This window comes from Xiphias gladius, chromosome 20 (assembly GCF_016859285.1).
Source record: "Xiphias gladius isolate SHS-SW01 ecotype Sanya breed wild chromosome 20, ASM1685928v1, whole genome shotgun sequence".
Taxonomy (NCBI): Eukaryota; Metazoa; Chordata; class Actinopteri; order Istiophoriformes; family Xiphiidae; genus Xiphias; species Xiphias gladius.
The window spans coordinates 12,432,118-12,450,366 of record NC_053419.1 but is presented as its reverse complement, the minus strand read 5'-3'; the positions used below and the strand labels follow the sequence as shown (position 1 = coordinate 12,450,366).

Below are 18,249 nucleotides of genomic sequence, written 5' to 3'. Positions count from 1 at the left end.
TATTACCTTTCCCTCCTCAAACACAATAAAGTGCATCTCTATGTTTCTTTCGCTGATCTCAGTGCCCTAATTTCCTCTCTTCCTTCTCTGCTTTTTTTTCAGTCTGGCTCTGAAGGAACAAGATGCCACTTTTTAGCTCATTCACCAGGATCTCATCCATGTGGTTCGCCAGATGCCTGGGCGAATTCAAACAACCTTGCACTTTTAGCAAAGTTAACACAGTGAAAACAAGTCAGATTAGAGTTTAATGAACTGTGCTTCTCCAGAGTAAAAGACAATGCATAATGGGTCTGCATTTGATTCGCAATAACGCTGACTCCTTAGGAAAAATCATAAATTATGAAGGTGAACGGTTTTACAGCCTCCAGTTTGCTGTTAGCTTTATCATGTTTTTATCCTCAACAATTTTAATTGTATGTCAGGACTTTGTGATTGTAGTTTTTGTATTTACCTTTACAATTGCCAAATCAATCCATTATTGTCAAATCTGTTTAAGTCCCTGGAATGACCTTAATCACTCAGTGGTGTCACTTAACGGTAATCTTGTATGTTTCGATTTCTTGTCAGTCGAGGTCAGCAATGTTACCTTTGTGGATACATCAGTGATCAAATAGTATTTCAATGAATATATGCTGGACATTTTTGATTGTACAGCAAAAGCAACTTTTATTTGAGTGGGGTTTACTTTTGTGTATAAATTGATACAAATGATATGTAAAACAAAAAAAAAGACCCACAATGCTTCTGTTTTGTGCAGTGTCAGCCATTCATGCTTGTGTAGAGCTGTAAATAGAGCCTCTCTGGCAGCTGTAACGGCTTTCATCTCCTGCAGGAAACAGTCCTCCTGACAGATTTTTAGAAGTTTCGGTCTCTCAGTGGTTTGTCTGGAGTGTGTTGTCATTTGAAGCCGCCGCCTCCCGGAGACAATGGGGGACAGCCGTCACCAGCTCCTTCCTGGAGGTCAGCTGTGTCACATCTGGCAGGATAGTCTGCCTGATGCGGATACACCACAGGAGGTTTCTGTTTTTAATTCAGTGTAGGCCTCATTGGAATCAGGTTTGCATCAACTTGGTAAAAGGACAAAATCCACTAAAGGTTACCAGCTAATGATGGCCTGTGCAGGGTTATCAGAGGAATTCACTTTCTTTCCATGGATTAGATGAGGAGCTCCATACCTCGCTACACCCAGCTGCTGGTTAGCTTAGCATAGCACAAAAACTGGAAACAGTGGGTTAACACCTAGGCTGACTCTGTCCAAGGCAAAAAAAAAAAAAAAAAGGAAAGAAAAAAATCTGTCCACCAGCACTTCTAAAGCTCAATAATTAACACATGTGTATCTTGTTAATAGATACAAAAAGCAAAATGTCTCCAGTCTTTATACTAAAATAAGCTAACCAGCTGCTAGTGGTGGCTACATAGTTATCATACAGACATGACAGTAGTATTGATCTTTTCATCTAAGCATATTTACCAAAATGTTGAACCATTCTTTTAAGTGTTGTGGATCCGTCAACTCCTTCCTGTTGTGATCTCCATGAAATGACAGTAATTTCTCAGTGTGATGTAATTCCTGATTCTAATCTGTAAACCAAAGGGATCAGTTGATTGGTGAAAGGCTGTTAGATTTTAATGGAAGGGCAAGGAGGAAAGTTTTCTCAGATAATTGTGATGAATAATTTTAGTTGGACTTTGGTTTGTTTCTTGCCAAATGCGCGGAATGAGGTAATCACAACAGAGTCAGAGTTTTCCAGGAGGTTATGGTCACTGTTTCATTGGTTCATTGCAAGTTTCTGACGCTTTTAAATGGATTGCCAGACAATAAATAACTTTCTTTTATGCAGTCTGTCCAAAGTCTTTCATCATTATTGGGCAACAATCCTTAAGAAAACCAAATCCACACAGCCCATCCGCACAAACATAACTGACACAAACACACACTTACCAATTAAAGCGGTGGCTTTGTCACCTTCCACTACATTTGGCCTGAATAGAAAGTTAATCATTTCAGTGCAGAGTTAAATGTCACCAATTTAAAGTGTGAATGATTTGAAAAGACTCCAGACATGACAACGACCTGACTCCAGCTATGTCACAGTACTTAACACTCCTGGTAGGTAATATTCAAAATTATTTTATGTGTTTTCTCACATTTGTTCTCTTAGGATACATGTGTGAATGCCAAGGGTTGGAAAAAGCTTTACTAAATGAAAAAAATTACCCCAAATTACTACATTTAATTAAATGCTCGGAGTAACTGCTACATTGTAGCTTGCAGATCCAACATACAGTAAACAGAGACACTGACAAATAGAAGTTTTGGGAAAGGTGTTGTTTTGTGATACTAAACAAAAATGTACACATGCTCATTTTCTGCAGCTAGATTTTCCTGTTGTAATCGCTGCCATTTTTGTCTCTGGCATTGGAGGGACATTTCAGTATGGATTCTCTATATCTGTGATGAATTCCCCCTCTGTTGTAAGTAGAACTGCTTAAAAAAATCACTGTAAAATGTCAACAAATTTAGTGATATACAAGTAGATTTTTTTTCAAAATATATTAATACTTTCCACATCAGCTATTAAGACAACTGTGTGTCACATCTATGAAAAGAAAATATGATAAAACTTACATGATGTTGCTATAACTAAAATGAAAATGAGACTAATTATAATGTGATGTTTGCAGTTTATAAAGGAGTTGGTGAACAAAACATGTCTGCAGAGATACAGTGTCTCCTTGGAGCAGTGGCAGATCTCTCTCATCTGGTCCTTCACTGTGTCTATTTTCTGCATCGGAGGGTTACTGGGGTCGGTGGTGGCGAGTCCGCTGATCTCAAAATATGGCAGGTTAGTGTACATGAACAGAAAAGACACAACTTTTTTAATGTAGCATCAAACAAAAAAAACAAGATTGAACTTTTAGCTTTGGTTTCCTGTTTTTTTTTTTTTTTAAATGATGGCTTCAGGCTCAAACACAGAAGTCTCTGTCTCCCTGTCCCACAGAAAGCAATGCCTTTTGTTAAACAATTTTGTGGCTATATTTGGAGCTGTGTTGATGCTCTTGAGTCAGAAAGCCATGTCCTTTGAGATGATCATGCTGGGACGGCTTCTCTATGGCATCAATTCAGGTAAATCTGCTGTGTGAGGAAGCTTTCATTTCATCTCTTTTTTCTCCATCACTCTTGGCTCCCAATTTAACACTACAGACAATCAATTTCTATTTATACTCGTGACTATTATATTTCTAAGTTCTCTGGGTCATTTGTCACCCAGTTATTGACTCTTATTGACTCTTCTGAGAATATATGATTCCCTTATGTACGCATCTAGGAGTCATTCTGTCAGCTCACACGATGTACCTCGTTGAATGCGCCCCCACGAGGCTGCGAGGGATGGTGGGTGTGACCATCGGTACCTTCGTCTCCTTGGGGAAGTTCTGTGGTCAGCTGCTGGGGATCAGGTGAGGTGTCCAGCATCAAAAATACTATGGAGAGTCAAGTAAGGGAGTAAGGGGTCAGGTGGTGGTTGGTTCAAATGACGGCTCACGTCGTGTCTTCTCTAATCAAGGTATGTGTAAGTTTTTTACCACAATATTGATATATGTATATCACTATATATCAAAACACTGTATATGTTGTTTTGTATTATAATATTGTACATTTTCTTCTAAATCAATTTAGAGACCATTTAAAGATAGGCAATGGTTCCTTTGAGGTAATCTAGCGAATTAAATACCTGAAAAACCAAAAAATTCTGCATTGATGCAAAAATCTTGTGAATCCAATGTTGACAAAAAGCTCCTGCTCACTGATTTGCAACATTGGTGCCGTGGTATAAACAGTGTGACAAAATATCTAATGATTTACAAATTTTGATATTGTGAATCAGTGTAAATCGTTATATCGCCCCAAACCATTTTCATATAAAAGAACATATCTATAGAAACAAGCCACGTTCATATGATAATCACTGCAAAATGTCAAAGAGAAAATCAACAGCAGTAATTGCTGAACACTTAGGGTTTTGGAGATCCAAATCTTTAGGCTCCCCATGAAAAGATGGGTTAAAGGAAAATTCCCATTTTTAGCCATTGTGGGATCAGTCCACCACTTTGGTCCAGACTATCTATTCAACTATTGAATAGATTGCCATGAAATTTTGTACAGACCTTCGTGTTGTCAAACAATGAATCCCACTGATCTTGGTGATCTTGGTGGTTACTTTTCCTCTAGCACCACCATGAGGTTGACATTTGCGGGTTTATTTATAAAATGTTTTATTAACCATTGGATTGATTGCCACGGAATTTTCTACACACATTCATGAATTGTAATGACTTTGGTGATCGTCTCACTTTTCATCATTTCAATCAGTTATGATGACAACAATATCACAAAAGTAACTCCTGAGATCTGAGAACACAGTGGCATCACTAAAAAGGAGTTAAATGATGGCTCCTCGCCCCGTCTGACTTCTGTTTAGTCATGTTACCATGTTCCCAGATTTCAGAAATTAACATGGTGTAAAATGCTATCATTATTAATAGGAATGACGCCAACACTGCAAAAGTAAGACCCAAGTTGTAATAAACCCTTACAACTTCACAAAAAGCCCTTTAGCAGAGTGTGTTTGGATGCATGCCAGTATACTGTATAAAATTGGAATAGCTCCACTACTGCATGATGTTAAGCTGATGTTGCTCTTGCAGTGAGTTACTTGGTACAGAGGAGAGGTGGCCCTGGCTGCTTGGCTTCAATGGTTTCACTGCGTTACTTCAGCTCGCCACCCTGCCTTTCCTGCCAGAGTCTCCCAGCTTCCTGCTCCTGGAAAGAGGAGACCACCAGGCCTGCGATAAAGGTGTGAGAAAGGATTTTTAGCTTCGGGGGATCCTTCCTACAAATAAAATCTTCTTTTCAAGTTTGTAATCTTAACTTTAATGTGAGGTCCAGTGGCGCTATCAAAATCCTAAACCTGGTGCTTTGTTATGCTCCCTCAGCTTTAAAGAGGCTATGGGGCAATAAGGACTACAGCAGGGAGTTGGAGGAGATGATGAAGGAGAAGGCTGCCCTGCAGAGCGTCCACATTCACTCGGTGAAGGAGCTGATTCAGAACCAAACAGTTCGCTGGCAGCTCCTCACCATCATTGTTAGCAGCACCACACTGCAGCTCTGTGGCATCAACGCTGTGAGTTGTATGTAACACACTGAGCAGTCTTTTGCAGATTAGTAAAATGTTAACTCCACTTTGAGATACAGGTTGTCCCTTTGTATTATCTGACATTTCACCTCTTTTTTTTAGGTAATGTAATGATCAGCTTTAGACCTGTATGCCCCAAACAGAAGTACTATTGATTCAGTCTGACAACGTTGAGGCTGATGTGTTCATCTTTTATCTGGACAGAGTTGTAGATAGAAAGCTGTCAGCGTATATACAGGCCCTGAATGTTGAAGATGTAAGAGTAAATGGTTCTTTTAAAGTATTTACATTTGTAAGTATTAAAGTCAAATTGATGTGTGTAAGTGGAAAAATAACAGTCACCAAAAGTAGGAAATATTTACTTTCAAAAATAGAAAATTAGTTAAATACCAACGCTGCACCCCTGCACTTAATCCCACCCTGCATGCTAAACCAAAACAAACAATGTGAACATGTCTACATCTTTAAAAGTCTTTATTTTGGGGCTTTACTCTCCAGGTGTACTTTTATTCTTTTGATGTGTTTCGTGCGGCAGGAATCCAAGAGCAGCAGATACGTTACGCTGCTTTGGGAACAGGGCTGTGTGAGTTCTCCACCTCTGTAGCCTGTGTAAGTCCAATTTGACTGATATCTCATCATGTTTTGCATCCGTTTTATGGCCTGTCAGTGAGTTTTTAGTGTAATATCCTTTACACATCCTGACATGAATGTTTTTTCCCCCCTTGTACTTCATTTAGCGATTTAGGAGAGCGATTATGGGCAAAAACCCTTTTCTTATGCACTCACAGTTGTCTAAGAATGTTTTCCTTTAATGTCAATTATCTGTGAAACCTGTCATAATGTGTAGTTATAGCTTCCCCATCTGGTTTACTGGTGAAACTGTGTTTTGATTTTGCAGTTCATGATTATTGAGAGCATGGGGAAAAAAGTCCTGCTAGTCAGAGGATACATAGCAATGTCGGCAACACTGGTTCTCCTCACCATCACTCTGTACCTGCAAGTGAGTCACCACAAAATCAGCCACCGTTTGCAGCATATTTCTGCATATTTTGCATATATATAAACACGACAAGTGACGACAGCAAATCAAAACACTCAGATATGTAAGCAATCGAGCAGATCTTTTTATTTTCCTCAGACTCAGGTCTCCTGGATGCCGTACTGTAGCATGGCGCTCATTTTCATATTCATATTATTTTTTGCCAGTGGACCAGGTATGCTTATCACTCAAGATCTTAGCTATTGATCAAGGATTTCAATTTTAAGTATTTCCTCTTTGAATCAACAATGAAGTGTGTAAATCCCACCAATGTTTTCGCCCCTCAGCTGGAGTGACAGCTCCTCTTCCAGGGGAAATCTTCACTCAGCCATTTAAATCAGCTGGATACACCATCGCCTGCACTCTCAACTGGACAGGCCTGTTTGTGTTGGGGATGCTCTTCCCTATCTTAGTGGTAAGCACAATGATTTCTTGGCAAAATTTTTACCAAAGGCCAGTGGATATATAGGAGAGATTAAAACAGGTACATTGAGATTAAATGCATCACTCTCACTGACATACAAATGCCTTTCAAAAATCCTTCCTTTCCAGGAGAATCTGGATTACTTTTGCTTTCTCATATTCCTGATGTTCTGCGTCTTTTGTGGGCTATATGTGAGGTTCAGCGTCCCGGAGACCAAGAATCGGACAGCACTGGAGATCGCTGCAGAGTTTGAGAGGATGCACTGCAAACCTGGAGAATCAAAGAAAAAATCCACTGATCGGAACCTCAGTGGAATCAAAATATGCGAGACCAAATTCTGAAGTTCAAATAAGGTGGCAAATATGTTGCTTGAAGAAGTCACTTCATGTCAGATGGAGAGGATATATATGGTTTAAACGATTTAAGGAGAGAGTCTATGATAGAACTGGCCATTACAGACCATCTGTTCATGCAGTGCTGTACCATGAGATTAAAAAATGGGACTTTGCTCTCTTCTATAACTTGTTTTGTTTTTCTGTCGACTGAAATTCTTACAGTTTTTAATTCACTTTTGCAATTTCAAGACGGCATTTTTTGTGTGTTTGTGAACTCCTATTATTGATCTTTAGAATGTCCCAAAGTGGATATTGGTGCCGTTGGACAGACAAGGCTGTTCATCTTTGTCCTTTTGGCTTAAAACGGCTTTAGCTTTGGTCCTGGAGGTTACCAGAAGGGTCACCGTGTTTAACCTCAGGTCAAACAGTTCGACATCAGAAGATCCAGTCTTCAGTTGGATAAACTTCATGCAGCACAAACTGCCTCAAATTGGCATGTTTATCTACCAGAAATATGTGAGGTGGAATATAACTAAGATCATTTACTCAGTTTTGAGGTTTTTGTACTTGAGTGCTCCCATTTTATGAAACTTTATACCTCTACTCCACTATATTTCTAACACAAATACTTCACTACATTATTTGACAGCTATAGACAAGATATCAGTTACATCACAAGTCAGTATTTTTACACACAAATTGTATCATAATCTAAACTAAAATACGATAAAATAAAGTTTGTACGGTACAGTAAAGTAGGTAAAATTAGCTTGACCAGCTGCAACAATGAAATGCTGCTCACACATTGCAGGTATTATTATCCATTCCTATATTATTTCACAATTTAACACTGATAGAAGTGTTTCTGCCTGTGTAATACTATATATATATAGTATAGGTGCATTATACAAATAAAAGTCCCAGCAGACAAGAACCTATAGAACAAGCTTATATCATCGTCCAAGCAGAAGAACTCGTTTTTGTGGACATAGTTCTAAAAAGTGGAGCTTTTAAATCAGTGTATAATGAGCAACAAGATTTTGTCTTCAGGGAGACCGCTAAACTTGTCCGTAGCTATAGGTCATGGTGATGTAACTGGACGTGAGTGCACACAGACATTGTTGACCTCTGCTTAAATTCTGCTTAAATTCTGCTTCACACAACACTATAGAGATTTTTCATGAGGCATATTTGTAGTTCAGGTTTGCACTCGCTTAACTCTGGATTCCTTACGTGCATGTTGCTGATAACAGGCGTGCGGTTCAGCTTTCGGTGGCGCTAAAGCCAAATGGATCACGTAAATATCTGAAATCTCTTGCTTTGGTGAGCGGTCTGTAGCTGAACTGCCCGGGTAACGGCAGGACTGCCAGTCCTCGGGGGAAGCTACCAATTACGCAGACGCGCGGCCCCGGCACATGTGTGCGCCTCTGATAACACAATCTGCATGCTCAAAGCAGAACGTCTCGCAGGACGAGTGCGGGACGAGTGCGAAAGGCCAGAGGTCGGATGCGTGCGTCCACCCGTTGACATCACCGACAAGTTAATGGTCACAGGGAGGAGTTTCAGCCCGCGGAGCAAAACTGAAAACAACACTCGTGTCCACGCCTTCAAAAGGTTCGGGTAGATCCGGTCATTTAAATGCCTCTGCGAGTGGCAGACCGCAGAGCAGTTGCATGTGAACGTAACCAATCGGAGAGAAACATCAGCAGGGCGTCTTTTAAAGTTAGCAGCTGCGCCGACGATGGACGCAATGGACAGAGACCCCAGCATCTCCCCTGGGGAGCCCAAGGTGAAGGGAGGCTTTGACCAAAAGTGAGTTCATTAAATCAAATATAGACATATATACACATATATACTCTGAAGTTAACAACAGCACCAACTCAACACCCTTTACCCTCAGCTCTCACACGGTCGACAAAAAAGATAAGAATTTGTGGAGTTTTGCTCATTTTTAATGCGTCTTTTGTAAATCCTCCAGGTCAGCAGAAAGCTTATTTCTCTACGTTTAACATGCTGTTATTCACATATTATTTTCTATGATGTTGCAATAACAGTTAAAAATAAGGGAATAATATCAATAGTCTGTGATCTCCACCCATCTCTGCTGTCAGACACTCCTCACCTGCTTCTATGCTCTGAGGGTTTGCACCCCACCGCTAAATATTTTAACCAGTAGGTACTGAAACCAATAGCCACCCCCCCCCTCCACAGAAAGTGCTCCATCGTCAGAATCACTCACTCCTTGCCAGCTTTTGTCTGCTGGATAGATCTCAGGAGAGAGATCCTTGATGCTCAGATGCTCAGCCGCAACGCGCTCACAAAACAAGAGCTTGCAGGTAAATTATTCACAGCAACCCTATATGTATGAACTTTCAGGGAGTGCTGAGGCCGGGCCATCCAGACCGGAGGTGCTGCAGATAGGCCTCTCTGTCTCTGTCAGGGTGTCACTGATAAAGAGCAGCATCTGGGAGCGAGTGACACAGGAAACCGTGTACAGTTACACCAGTGAACACAACAGTTTTCTTTTTACAAATACATCACAGATACGTTTTTCTGATACTCTGATACTGCTTGGCAGTCATTTGCAACATAGGTGGAGATAGTTGAGGGCAATGATAACATCTGTAGCCTCCACCCAGCCCCACCCCCGCTGTGGGGATTTTGTGGGGGCAGGAAATATGGTCAAGGAGACAAAACTAGAACAAGGTAACTGAGGTCGAGGTGTAGATGAAGTCCCTTAATTTCTGTGGGTTTCTGTGATGGAAAAGTGCCATCAAATCAGCCAGGACGATACCAATGAATGTCACAGAGAAGCAACAAGTCTGCAACAAAAAAGGTCTCTTCACCTAAGATTTAGAATTAATGCAAGCTGGTCAGCAAAGACCCGAGCGTATGCTGCAACACACTGGACCTTAAGAAACCCCGGTCAGACAAATCCACCACAGACATGGATTGTGCAATGAGCCCAAAACATGACCTTTCTGAGGTCTTGTCTTCAAACTAATCATTCTGTCCTGGTCATGTGTCAGCGAACTTCAGCTGTGCTTGTTGTGTTTGATCACAGGGTCTTTGTCAACAGAAATCTGACGCTGGAAAACATTAAATGCTATGGCTTTGACATGGACTACACGCTGGCAAGTATGTAAAGCCGCCGCCACAACACAAAGACCTTGGTGTGTAAAGTGTTGTGGCTTTATGCTAATGGACTTTGTGTGTGTGTGTGTGTGTGTGTGTGTGTGTGTTTGCCTGTTTGTTTGTGTGTGTGTTTGTTTGCAGTATACAAGTCTCCTGACTATGAGAGCCTGGGCTTTGAGCTGATAAGAGACAGGATGGTGTCTATTGGATACCCTCATGAGATTCTACGCTACACATATGACCCCAGCTTCCCCACACGGTTAGTTCTTAAATCTACCTCTGTAACTAAAGATTTAAGCCTCAGTAAAGTCATCCATTTGTCTAACTGCACTACGGAATCACAAAATGAAAGTCAAACTAAAGTTTGGTGGAGCAAAAAAGACGATTTTACAGGTTTTGTGCTTATAGCTTTTTCGATCATATTTTCTTTGTCTCTTGCCAAGGGAACACAATTTTGGAAAGGCCTAACTTATTATATAGTGTGGATGATGTAATAAACAACCCACGACTATTAAAACATTAACAAAATAGGACACGAAAAAAAAATTGATTTCAAATTTTTGAACAAAAAAAAAAATTATGAAGCCAAAAGCTGGTATAAAATAAGCACAAATCAAACACTGCTGCCCCATTTTATATCTGCATCAACTCTCAGGTCATGTCAAGTCTTAATAACCGCGTTCTCCTTTTCCTTTTTCCCTCCTCTTCTTTTCCACTTTCAGCGGTTTAGTGATGGACACTGCATACGGGAACCTCCTGAAGGTGGACTCAAATGGGAATATTTTAATCTGCAGTCATGGCTTCTGCTTCCTCAAAGGGTAAAGTTTAGAGAAGACAGTATACATTTGGTGGCACACAGTCTGTTGGATTGCTACTTAGTAATGGACACCTCTACCTGGGGAAGGTCAGACAGAAACAGAGAGGAAGAAAGAGAGACAGGATAAAGACAAAGATAAAAACACAACATGTTTAACAGACACAACGCATCACAAAAAGGTATAAACAAAAATATTGGAAGTAAGTTGAGATATTTAGTCCAAGGACATTGCAGGTTGGGTGAATTGGAAACTAAATTTTTCAAATAGGATGTAAGTGTGACTATCAGTGTATTTACTCAAGTACTGTATTTAAGTACAGTTTTGAGGTACTTGAACTTTACTTGAGTATTCCCACTTTATGCAACTTTGTACTTCTACTCAACTAATATTCAGAGGCAAAATTCACATTTTTCCTTCATTTATTTATCTGGCAGCAAGAGTCACTTTTGCAGTAGAATTCAAAAATCTATGAAGAAATACGATGCATTGTTATACAGTAAATTAAACCACCTTTCACCATATAAAAAGTTTACAATTACCTCCACTACAGACAACTACAACATTAAAATGCCGCTTACATGTTAAAACAGCAGTAATAATAAACCAATAGTATCATATGTAATTGCCTGCATGATGAGTACTCTAACTTTTATACTTATGTCAATTTGTCTGATAATATATATGTACTTATAATAATTTTACTTAAGTTAATTTTCTGGACACTTCTAACAACGCTGTAACAAGCTGTCAGATGTTACATCAGCGTCTGACTGAGCAATCTTCTCCAGATGTTGTAACAGCTGCTCATCTTGAAGGGACAAACTGTTGAGGTACATCAGTACAAATGTGACTGAGAGTGACCATGAGTAAAAGTCTTTCTTTTTGTTAGATTGGAAATAACAGGGATGTAGTGTAAAACATCCATTTAACAGCTGCTGGTACTTTTCAAATTAAAATTTTACACATAAAACAGAACATGATCAGTTTATAAAACATGATGCATTATTGCGCTGTATTATATATGAAGCAGTTAATATTCGTTCCGTCTCAACCAACTGTATCATTAAAGTACTCACACGTGTTAATGCATCAATAGTAATAATCCAGTAATATAATAATATAACATATTCTACATATTGAGTGTTTTATTATTACTATATCTACTATTTTATGTAGTGAAGTATTGCTATCTTTACTCTAGTAAATGAGCTAAATATTTCTTCAATTTTATTTTCTAAAGTTAAATATACTGACTGGAATATATGCAAATTTGTTATCAAACAAGAAACTTTCGAGATTAGAGTTTCTCAGTGGTTAAATGGAAATTTATCCTGTAAAAGTAGCTTGGATTCAACAGTAAAAAGGGTTAAATTTATGGCACCTGTTCTGTGACTGAGTGGAAAAAATTCTGTAATTACAGTTGAATTAAAATCTGTCTCCTCTTTGTTTGAAATTGGAATTCACTGGTTACAAACCACAGCAGCAGATAAACACGAGTAAATCTACTTTGTGTGTTTTTAATAGATTGACACAAGACTTTACAAAGACTAAATTCATGCACATTTTTTCTCAGCTTTTTGTTGTTCGAGTGTGTTAGTTTGTGTGTGTGTGCATTTACAATATTAACCTTTACCATGTTTGTGTTCAACAGAGAAGAAATTCACAACTACTACCCCAACAAATTCATTCAAAGAGATGACACCGATCGCTTTTACATTCTTAACACACTCTTCAATCTGTCAGGTAGAAAATTTACCTTTCTTATTGTTATTTATTGTATTTTTTTCTAATAAAATCACAGTCATCAGAAATTTCAGTTATATTTTCCCGTGTAATTCTGTCATCGTTGCCTTACCTCATCAGAATTACTTTTCCGTTCATAAATTAATTCTTTATTTGTCAGAGTTTTTAAAAAAATTTAAAAAGTAAAAGTACATAAGCCTATATATGATAAAAGCAAATGAAAAATGTTAGCTAACTGGCCTGTGTTTCCATGCACTCTGCAGAGACTTATCTCTACGCCTGCCTAGTGGACTTCTTCACCAGGTGCTCCAGATACACAAAGTGAGTTTCATTAGTCCTATTAGTTTGACCGTTCCTTTCCGACTCTTTTACCCCTGAACTATTATAAATTAACAGATGAACCAATTTTTAAACAAACTTCCACCTCTCTTTCTCTGCTGTTACATTTATCCCAGCCTCCTGAAAGGTTACCAGCACGGCGACTTGTTTATGTCCTACAGAAGCATGTTTCAGGATGTTCGAGATGCGATGGACTTCATTCACAATACGGTGAATTAACAAAACATGTCATATTGAGACATTTTAAAAAGAAATACGGCAGATGGGATTGATTGTAATCATACTGTGTTCTAAATGTGAAATCTATGTGATGTTTAGGGAACCCTGAAAGACCGAACTATCAAGAATTTGGAGAAATACGTTATCAAAGATGTGAGTAAACCGGCAAAATTAAGCACCAAAATTGATTTCATTTTGACAAAAAATGGCTGAAATCTTGAGAGGAGAAATGTTTTCTTCACAGGTAAATGTTCCTGTACTCTTGACAAGGATTAAAGAGGTGGCCAAGGTCTTTCTTGCCACCAATAGCGACTACAGCTACACTGAGGTGAAATATAAATGTGTTTTGTACCATCACTAAACACTCTCAACAACAATTTATTGGAAAATAAAGTTCAAAATTAATCTAACAACTTGCTTATTCGCCTTCCTGTTCAAGGCCATTATGAAATACCTGCTTGACAGTAATGCCAAGGTAAGGCAATTTGAATTTTGATTTGAATTTTTGGAAAATATCACAAATTATATGAATTTAACATTATTCTCTGACGTAGTCGGGAACTCTGAAAAAGTCCTGGCGCTCCTTCTTCGACCTCATTGTCGTGGACACCAGAAAGCCACTGTTCTTCGGAGAGGGGACTGTGCTGAGACAAGTGGACACGGTATGAAATAGTCTCTCATACTGCACGTTTACATATTAATGTCGATCAACCGCCGCTTTCAATATTATGTTGTATTTCGGACACAGGACACAGGAAAGCTTCGGATTGGGACTTACACAGGCGCCCTCCAGCATGGAACTGTGTACTCTGGAGGTGAGATGCAGAATACGTAGTTATGTGTTTTGATGTCTTGATTTTAGAGGTCTAGAGGCAGTGGCATTTCTCTGCACAGTTCAGGGTTTTTAAACCTTAGAAATGGAAGTTAAAATGAATTGGTAAATTCGTCACCGAGTGGAAAAGGAGAATACCTACCCTAGTACAGTTTTACACACTAGGTGATTATTGATATGTCTAATTTTGCCCTATTTTGATCATTAGGTGTGTAGTTTAGCAATAAAATACAATTAGACCCCCGAAATACAAACTCATTCTTCACAAGACTTAATGTTAAAATTTGAATACAACTGAACTGATAGCACTGAAATATTTTACTTTAAAAGCCAAGATATAAAATATCCAGGGTTCCCAGTTTTTTTTTTTTTTCTTGGATCATGTGAATGACAGAGCGTAGCCTGATAGGACAGGAGGAGTTTAATTTAAGTTCTTAAAAATGGAAACTAAAACTGTAAATACTTCAAGTACTTAAATGCTTCAAATCAAGGTTTTTAAGTGCAAGATTTGAAATTGAAAATCTGAAAACTTCAAAAATGGGAATTCAAACCACATAGATGAAGATGATTTTTAAAGTAAATTATTTCAGTGCTATGAATTCATTGATATTTAAATTTCAACATTAAATAATCAGTAGTGTTTAAGTTTCACAAGTAGTTATTCAGCTGTTTATAAGATTCAATTATTACGACCTTTCTTAGCCTCCATATGCATGTGTGTTTTTACGTGTACGTGTGTTGTGGATGTATTTGTACATTCTTCTAATTCAATTCCTCATCCATGTTATCTTATTTTGTATGTCCTGGTTGCAGGATCCTCGGACATCATCTGTGATCTGCTGGATGTCAAAGGTAAGGACATCCTCTACGTTGGAGACCACATCTTTGGCGACATCCTCAAATCTAAGAAACGTCAGGGCTGGAAGACTTTTCTGGTCGTACCGGAGCTCACCAAGGAGCTGCACGTGTGGGAGGAGAAGAAAAGTAAGAATAAGTCGACAATATCATGTGGTTGTATTATTGGGATCATTTTGGTGGGTTTCAGAGTCGTGACGGCTTTCCTGGTTTTTCAGATCTGTTTGAGGAGCTGAAAGGTCTAGACGTCTTCCTAGCTGAATTTTACAAGTAAGTTTATGTCCATATGTACATTTTTCTCGATTAACACTTTTTAAATGTTTATAAGCCCTTAGTAAGCAGCTGGTTTATGATTAATTAATAACGAGTTCATATGGGATACCTTCTAATAATTTACATTATTTTAAAGTCAAGAAAAAATTTTGTAATTAACAATTTGTAAATGATTTTCTGCTGTAATGCATTTAAAAATGGAAACTGTTGAGGATTGTTGTGCATCATGTATTAAGGATTAACAAATAAGCCGTTCATCATCAGCAGCTGATATCTCTAACTGGCCAACAAATCCGTCACTTTTTTTCTAAAATATTTGGTGGAATAGTAAAAACCTTCTAAAGGTTTCTTGATATTCCACAGCACCTGATTTAAGCTGCAACAAATGACATTTATTTAGCGTGCAGCGGAGTCTAGCAAGAACTGTTGCCATGGTTTCAACAATTTCTTGTTCACTCTCTACATGAACTACGACACCGTTTCATGAGGCGATGTAGCAGCTGTTAATTTTCCTCTGTGCTTGCGCTTTGAAGGCACCTGGATAGGGGCGATCGAAAGTGTCCTGACGTCGGTGCCATTCAGACCCGAATGAAGGTGAGCTCCACATTTCGTGACAAAACTTCATTTTCAAAGTCCTTTGTTTTTAAGGTAGTCATACACAAGTCAATTCTTCAGTAAATAGACTAACTACATGGGCAGAGGAGGTACTACAGCACTGTCATATTAACTTAAGTGGATCCTCTTATTGTCAAGACGGAACATTTGATCAGGTTGTCATGTTTCTTTCTTATTGCTGGGGACATTTAAACTGCCCAGTTGTGTTTCAGATATTCATTTTTTTTGGTCTTGCTAAACTGTGTCCAGGCTTTGTTTCTGATGCGGTTGTTTGTTTGCGCTTGCAGGTGCTGACCCAGAGGATGGACATGTGCTACGGCCAGATGGGCAGCCTCCTGCGCAGCGGCTCCAGACAAACGCTGTTTGCCAGCCAGCTGATGCGTTATGCAGATCTTTACTCCTCCACCTGCATCAACCTGCTGCACTACCCCTTCAATTACCTCTTCATGGCCCCTCCAGTCCTGGTCAGTCGTGTCCCTTGTTCAAACACCTGCATGGAAAATAAATCTATGTTAATCCATAGTTTATCATGGCGGTCACTCTTCCTCTCACTCTCGCTATTCCAGATGCCCCACGAGGCAGCATCTCAAAATTCGGCTGACTTTGCTTCATCAGACCTCACTGCTGTCACCAACCATACTTTCAGAAACTAAGGTTGCTATCATTATGACGCAGTGTTAGCATTTTACCAGATCTTTACTGAATCCTGTTTATAGATAAAGGATGCAGTTATTTACATTTTTCTCTCTTACAGTGCTGAAAACAGCAGACCGAGATGAGACAGAAGAGGAGCACGTGAAGACTCCACAGAAATCTTACAATGTGCTCATGCTTGTCAGAGACAGTTCTCACTCCTGAAGGTGACTATTTCCAGTGCATTTATGAGGGGTTTGTTGCAGCCATTATGTGCCGCCTTAAACAAAAAAAAAAAAAACAGCCTATCGCTCCACCTGCTGGATATGAACTGCATTACCATGTAACATTTACCAGAGAATGCCATAAATGAAGTATGTTGAGATTTTAGGATTCAGAGCAAGAACAGACTCAGGGTTAATGTATATACAAGTGCAAATTTGTCTTAATCTGTTTCTTTATTTGCATGCAGTGGTGCATTTGCACTTTTGATCTGAGCTTTGTGTAATGGTTTTTAAGAAGTAACTTTATTTATTTGTTGTTTGAGCAACTTGTGTTGAATTATCTCAATAAATCATTCATATTATTTGTCTTCATTGTCCTCACTGAAGAGCAACGATGTTAACTAATCAAGCAGGTGTATATGGTATCAGAGGATCTCAGCTAATATTAAAGGACATGCTCATGTAGTCGTTTTATATTGTGTTAGTGGCTTTTGAGACTCATGCAGACAGTTTTCATTGGGGCTATTTATTTTGTAGAAAGTTATCGCAGGCAAAACGACACTGGGTTTTGTGGATTACCTTGAGTAACCAGGATACTGTTTCTGGAAAGACACATTGCTGTTTTTTTAAATGTCACCTGTTTAACCTGGGTTAATAAAACCAGAGCTCCAAGAGCTAGAGCAAGAGCTTTTTTTTTTTTTGTTATTTTTTTGTTATTTTTTTAACCCAATTGTGTGAACCGCCTCTTTAAGGTTTTCCTTTGGTGCTGCATCTGTTGTCCACTGGGTGTCAGTGAATCACCTCTGCAGGAGAGCTACAGATCGATCCTTGTGTGTGAACCGACTAAACAAGTCCAGATTTTTTTTTTTTTTTTTCATTGGAAACAAGTTTAAGCTCCTGCCCGATGAAACATTTTTTTCATCTCCATTTGTCCATGAATTGCAGTGCTAACAGCAAAATACAGTAAAATACGTGTTCTCATAGACCTCAACATTAAATACAGCAGTTCACCTACTGGCAGGCTTTAAACCGATAAAATGAATCTTATTTTGTTCTTGTCATAGTGGCTACAGATTTTAGTATCAGGAGCCTTCAGCAGTATCTTCACTCATCAACCAAATCAGTGAAATAATCAAAATGTGATATTTTTGCTGCTTTTAGCACATAAACCCTAGTATGCTCTCACATGCACACATTGAAACACACACAAACCTGTGAATTATTGTGGTGCACACACTCTATACTTACCTCTTGTTCTCTCTTTGGTTCAGACAGTCCTGCTCCCACGAGAGCCGGACCATTATCAAGAGACAGCCCAGAGGAATTTGTTGTTTCTCTCACTCTCTCTCTCACTCACTCACACACACATACACACACACACACACACACACACACACACACACACACACACACACACACACACACAGACGTTACTGTATGGTATCAGTGCTCATATATGATTATGTATAAGTTCTTTTTCTTTCACAAAGGAAATGACACATTGTTCTTGCTGGTCTGACGTGTGAACAGTACCACAGTTTTTCTGCTGTGCTCCTATACGGCTTATTTA

General features: G+C 38.9%; 2 protein-coding genes across 7 annotated transcripts; both read left to right on the top strand.

Annotated features, from left to right (window-relative positions):
• Positions 1-2,041: 2,041 nt before the first annotated feature.
• Positions 2,042-8,617, top strand: slc2a11l (solute carrier family 2 member 11, like). The gene is given in 13 exon segments (XM_040158067.1): positions 2,042-2,110; positions 2,377-2,475; positions 2,686-2,846; positions 3,003-3,127; positions 3,330-3,459; positions 4,708-4,856; positions 4,996-5,183; positions 5,694-5,804; positions 6,094-6,195; positions 6,334-6,409; positions 6,522-6,649; positions 6,787-6,967; positions 8,451-8,617. Coding segments are annotated over 13 exon segments (1,686 nt in total).
• nt5c2l1 (5'-nucleotidase, cytosolic II, like 1) lies at positions 8,515-16,747 on the top strand. Of its 6 annotated transcripts, none has more exons than XM_040158413.1 (19): positions 8,515-8,805; positions 9,205-9,329; positions 10,058-10,131; positions 10,270-10,387; positions 10,851-10,946; positions 12,598-12,689; positions 12,953-13,010; positions 13,145-13,238; positions 13,347-13,400; positions 13,492-13,575; positions 13,687-13,722; positions 13,802-13,909; positions 13,996-14,062; positions 14,893-15,063; positions 15,153-15,204; positions 15,741-15,801; positions 16,110-16,286; positions 16,389-16,476; positions 16,577-16,747. In XM_040158413.1, exons 3-18 carry the CDS (start codon positions 10,113-10,115, stop codon positions 16,473-16,475), a joined length of 1,374 nt encoding a protein of 457 aa, XP_040014347.1. In that variant the 5' UTR covers positions 8,515-8,805; positions 9,205-9,329; positions 10,058-10,112; the 3' UTR covers position 16,476; positions 16,577-16,747. The 6 variants fall into 6 exon arrangements, with proteins under 6 accessions (XP_040014347.1, XP_040014346.1, XP_040014344.1 ...); XM_040158414.1 differs by lacking the exon at positions 9,205-9,329 and adding an exon at positions 9,370-9,484 and having other exon boundaries at positions 8,721-8,805; XM_040158412.1 differs by lacking the exon at positions 9,205-9,329 and having other exon boundaries at positions 10,073-10,131.
• Positions 16,748-18,249: the final 1,502 nt, after the last annotated feature.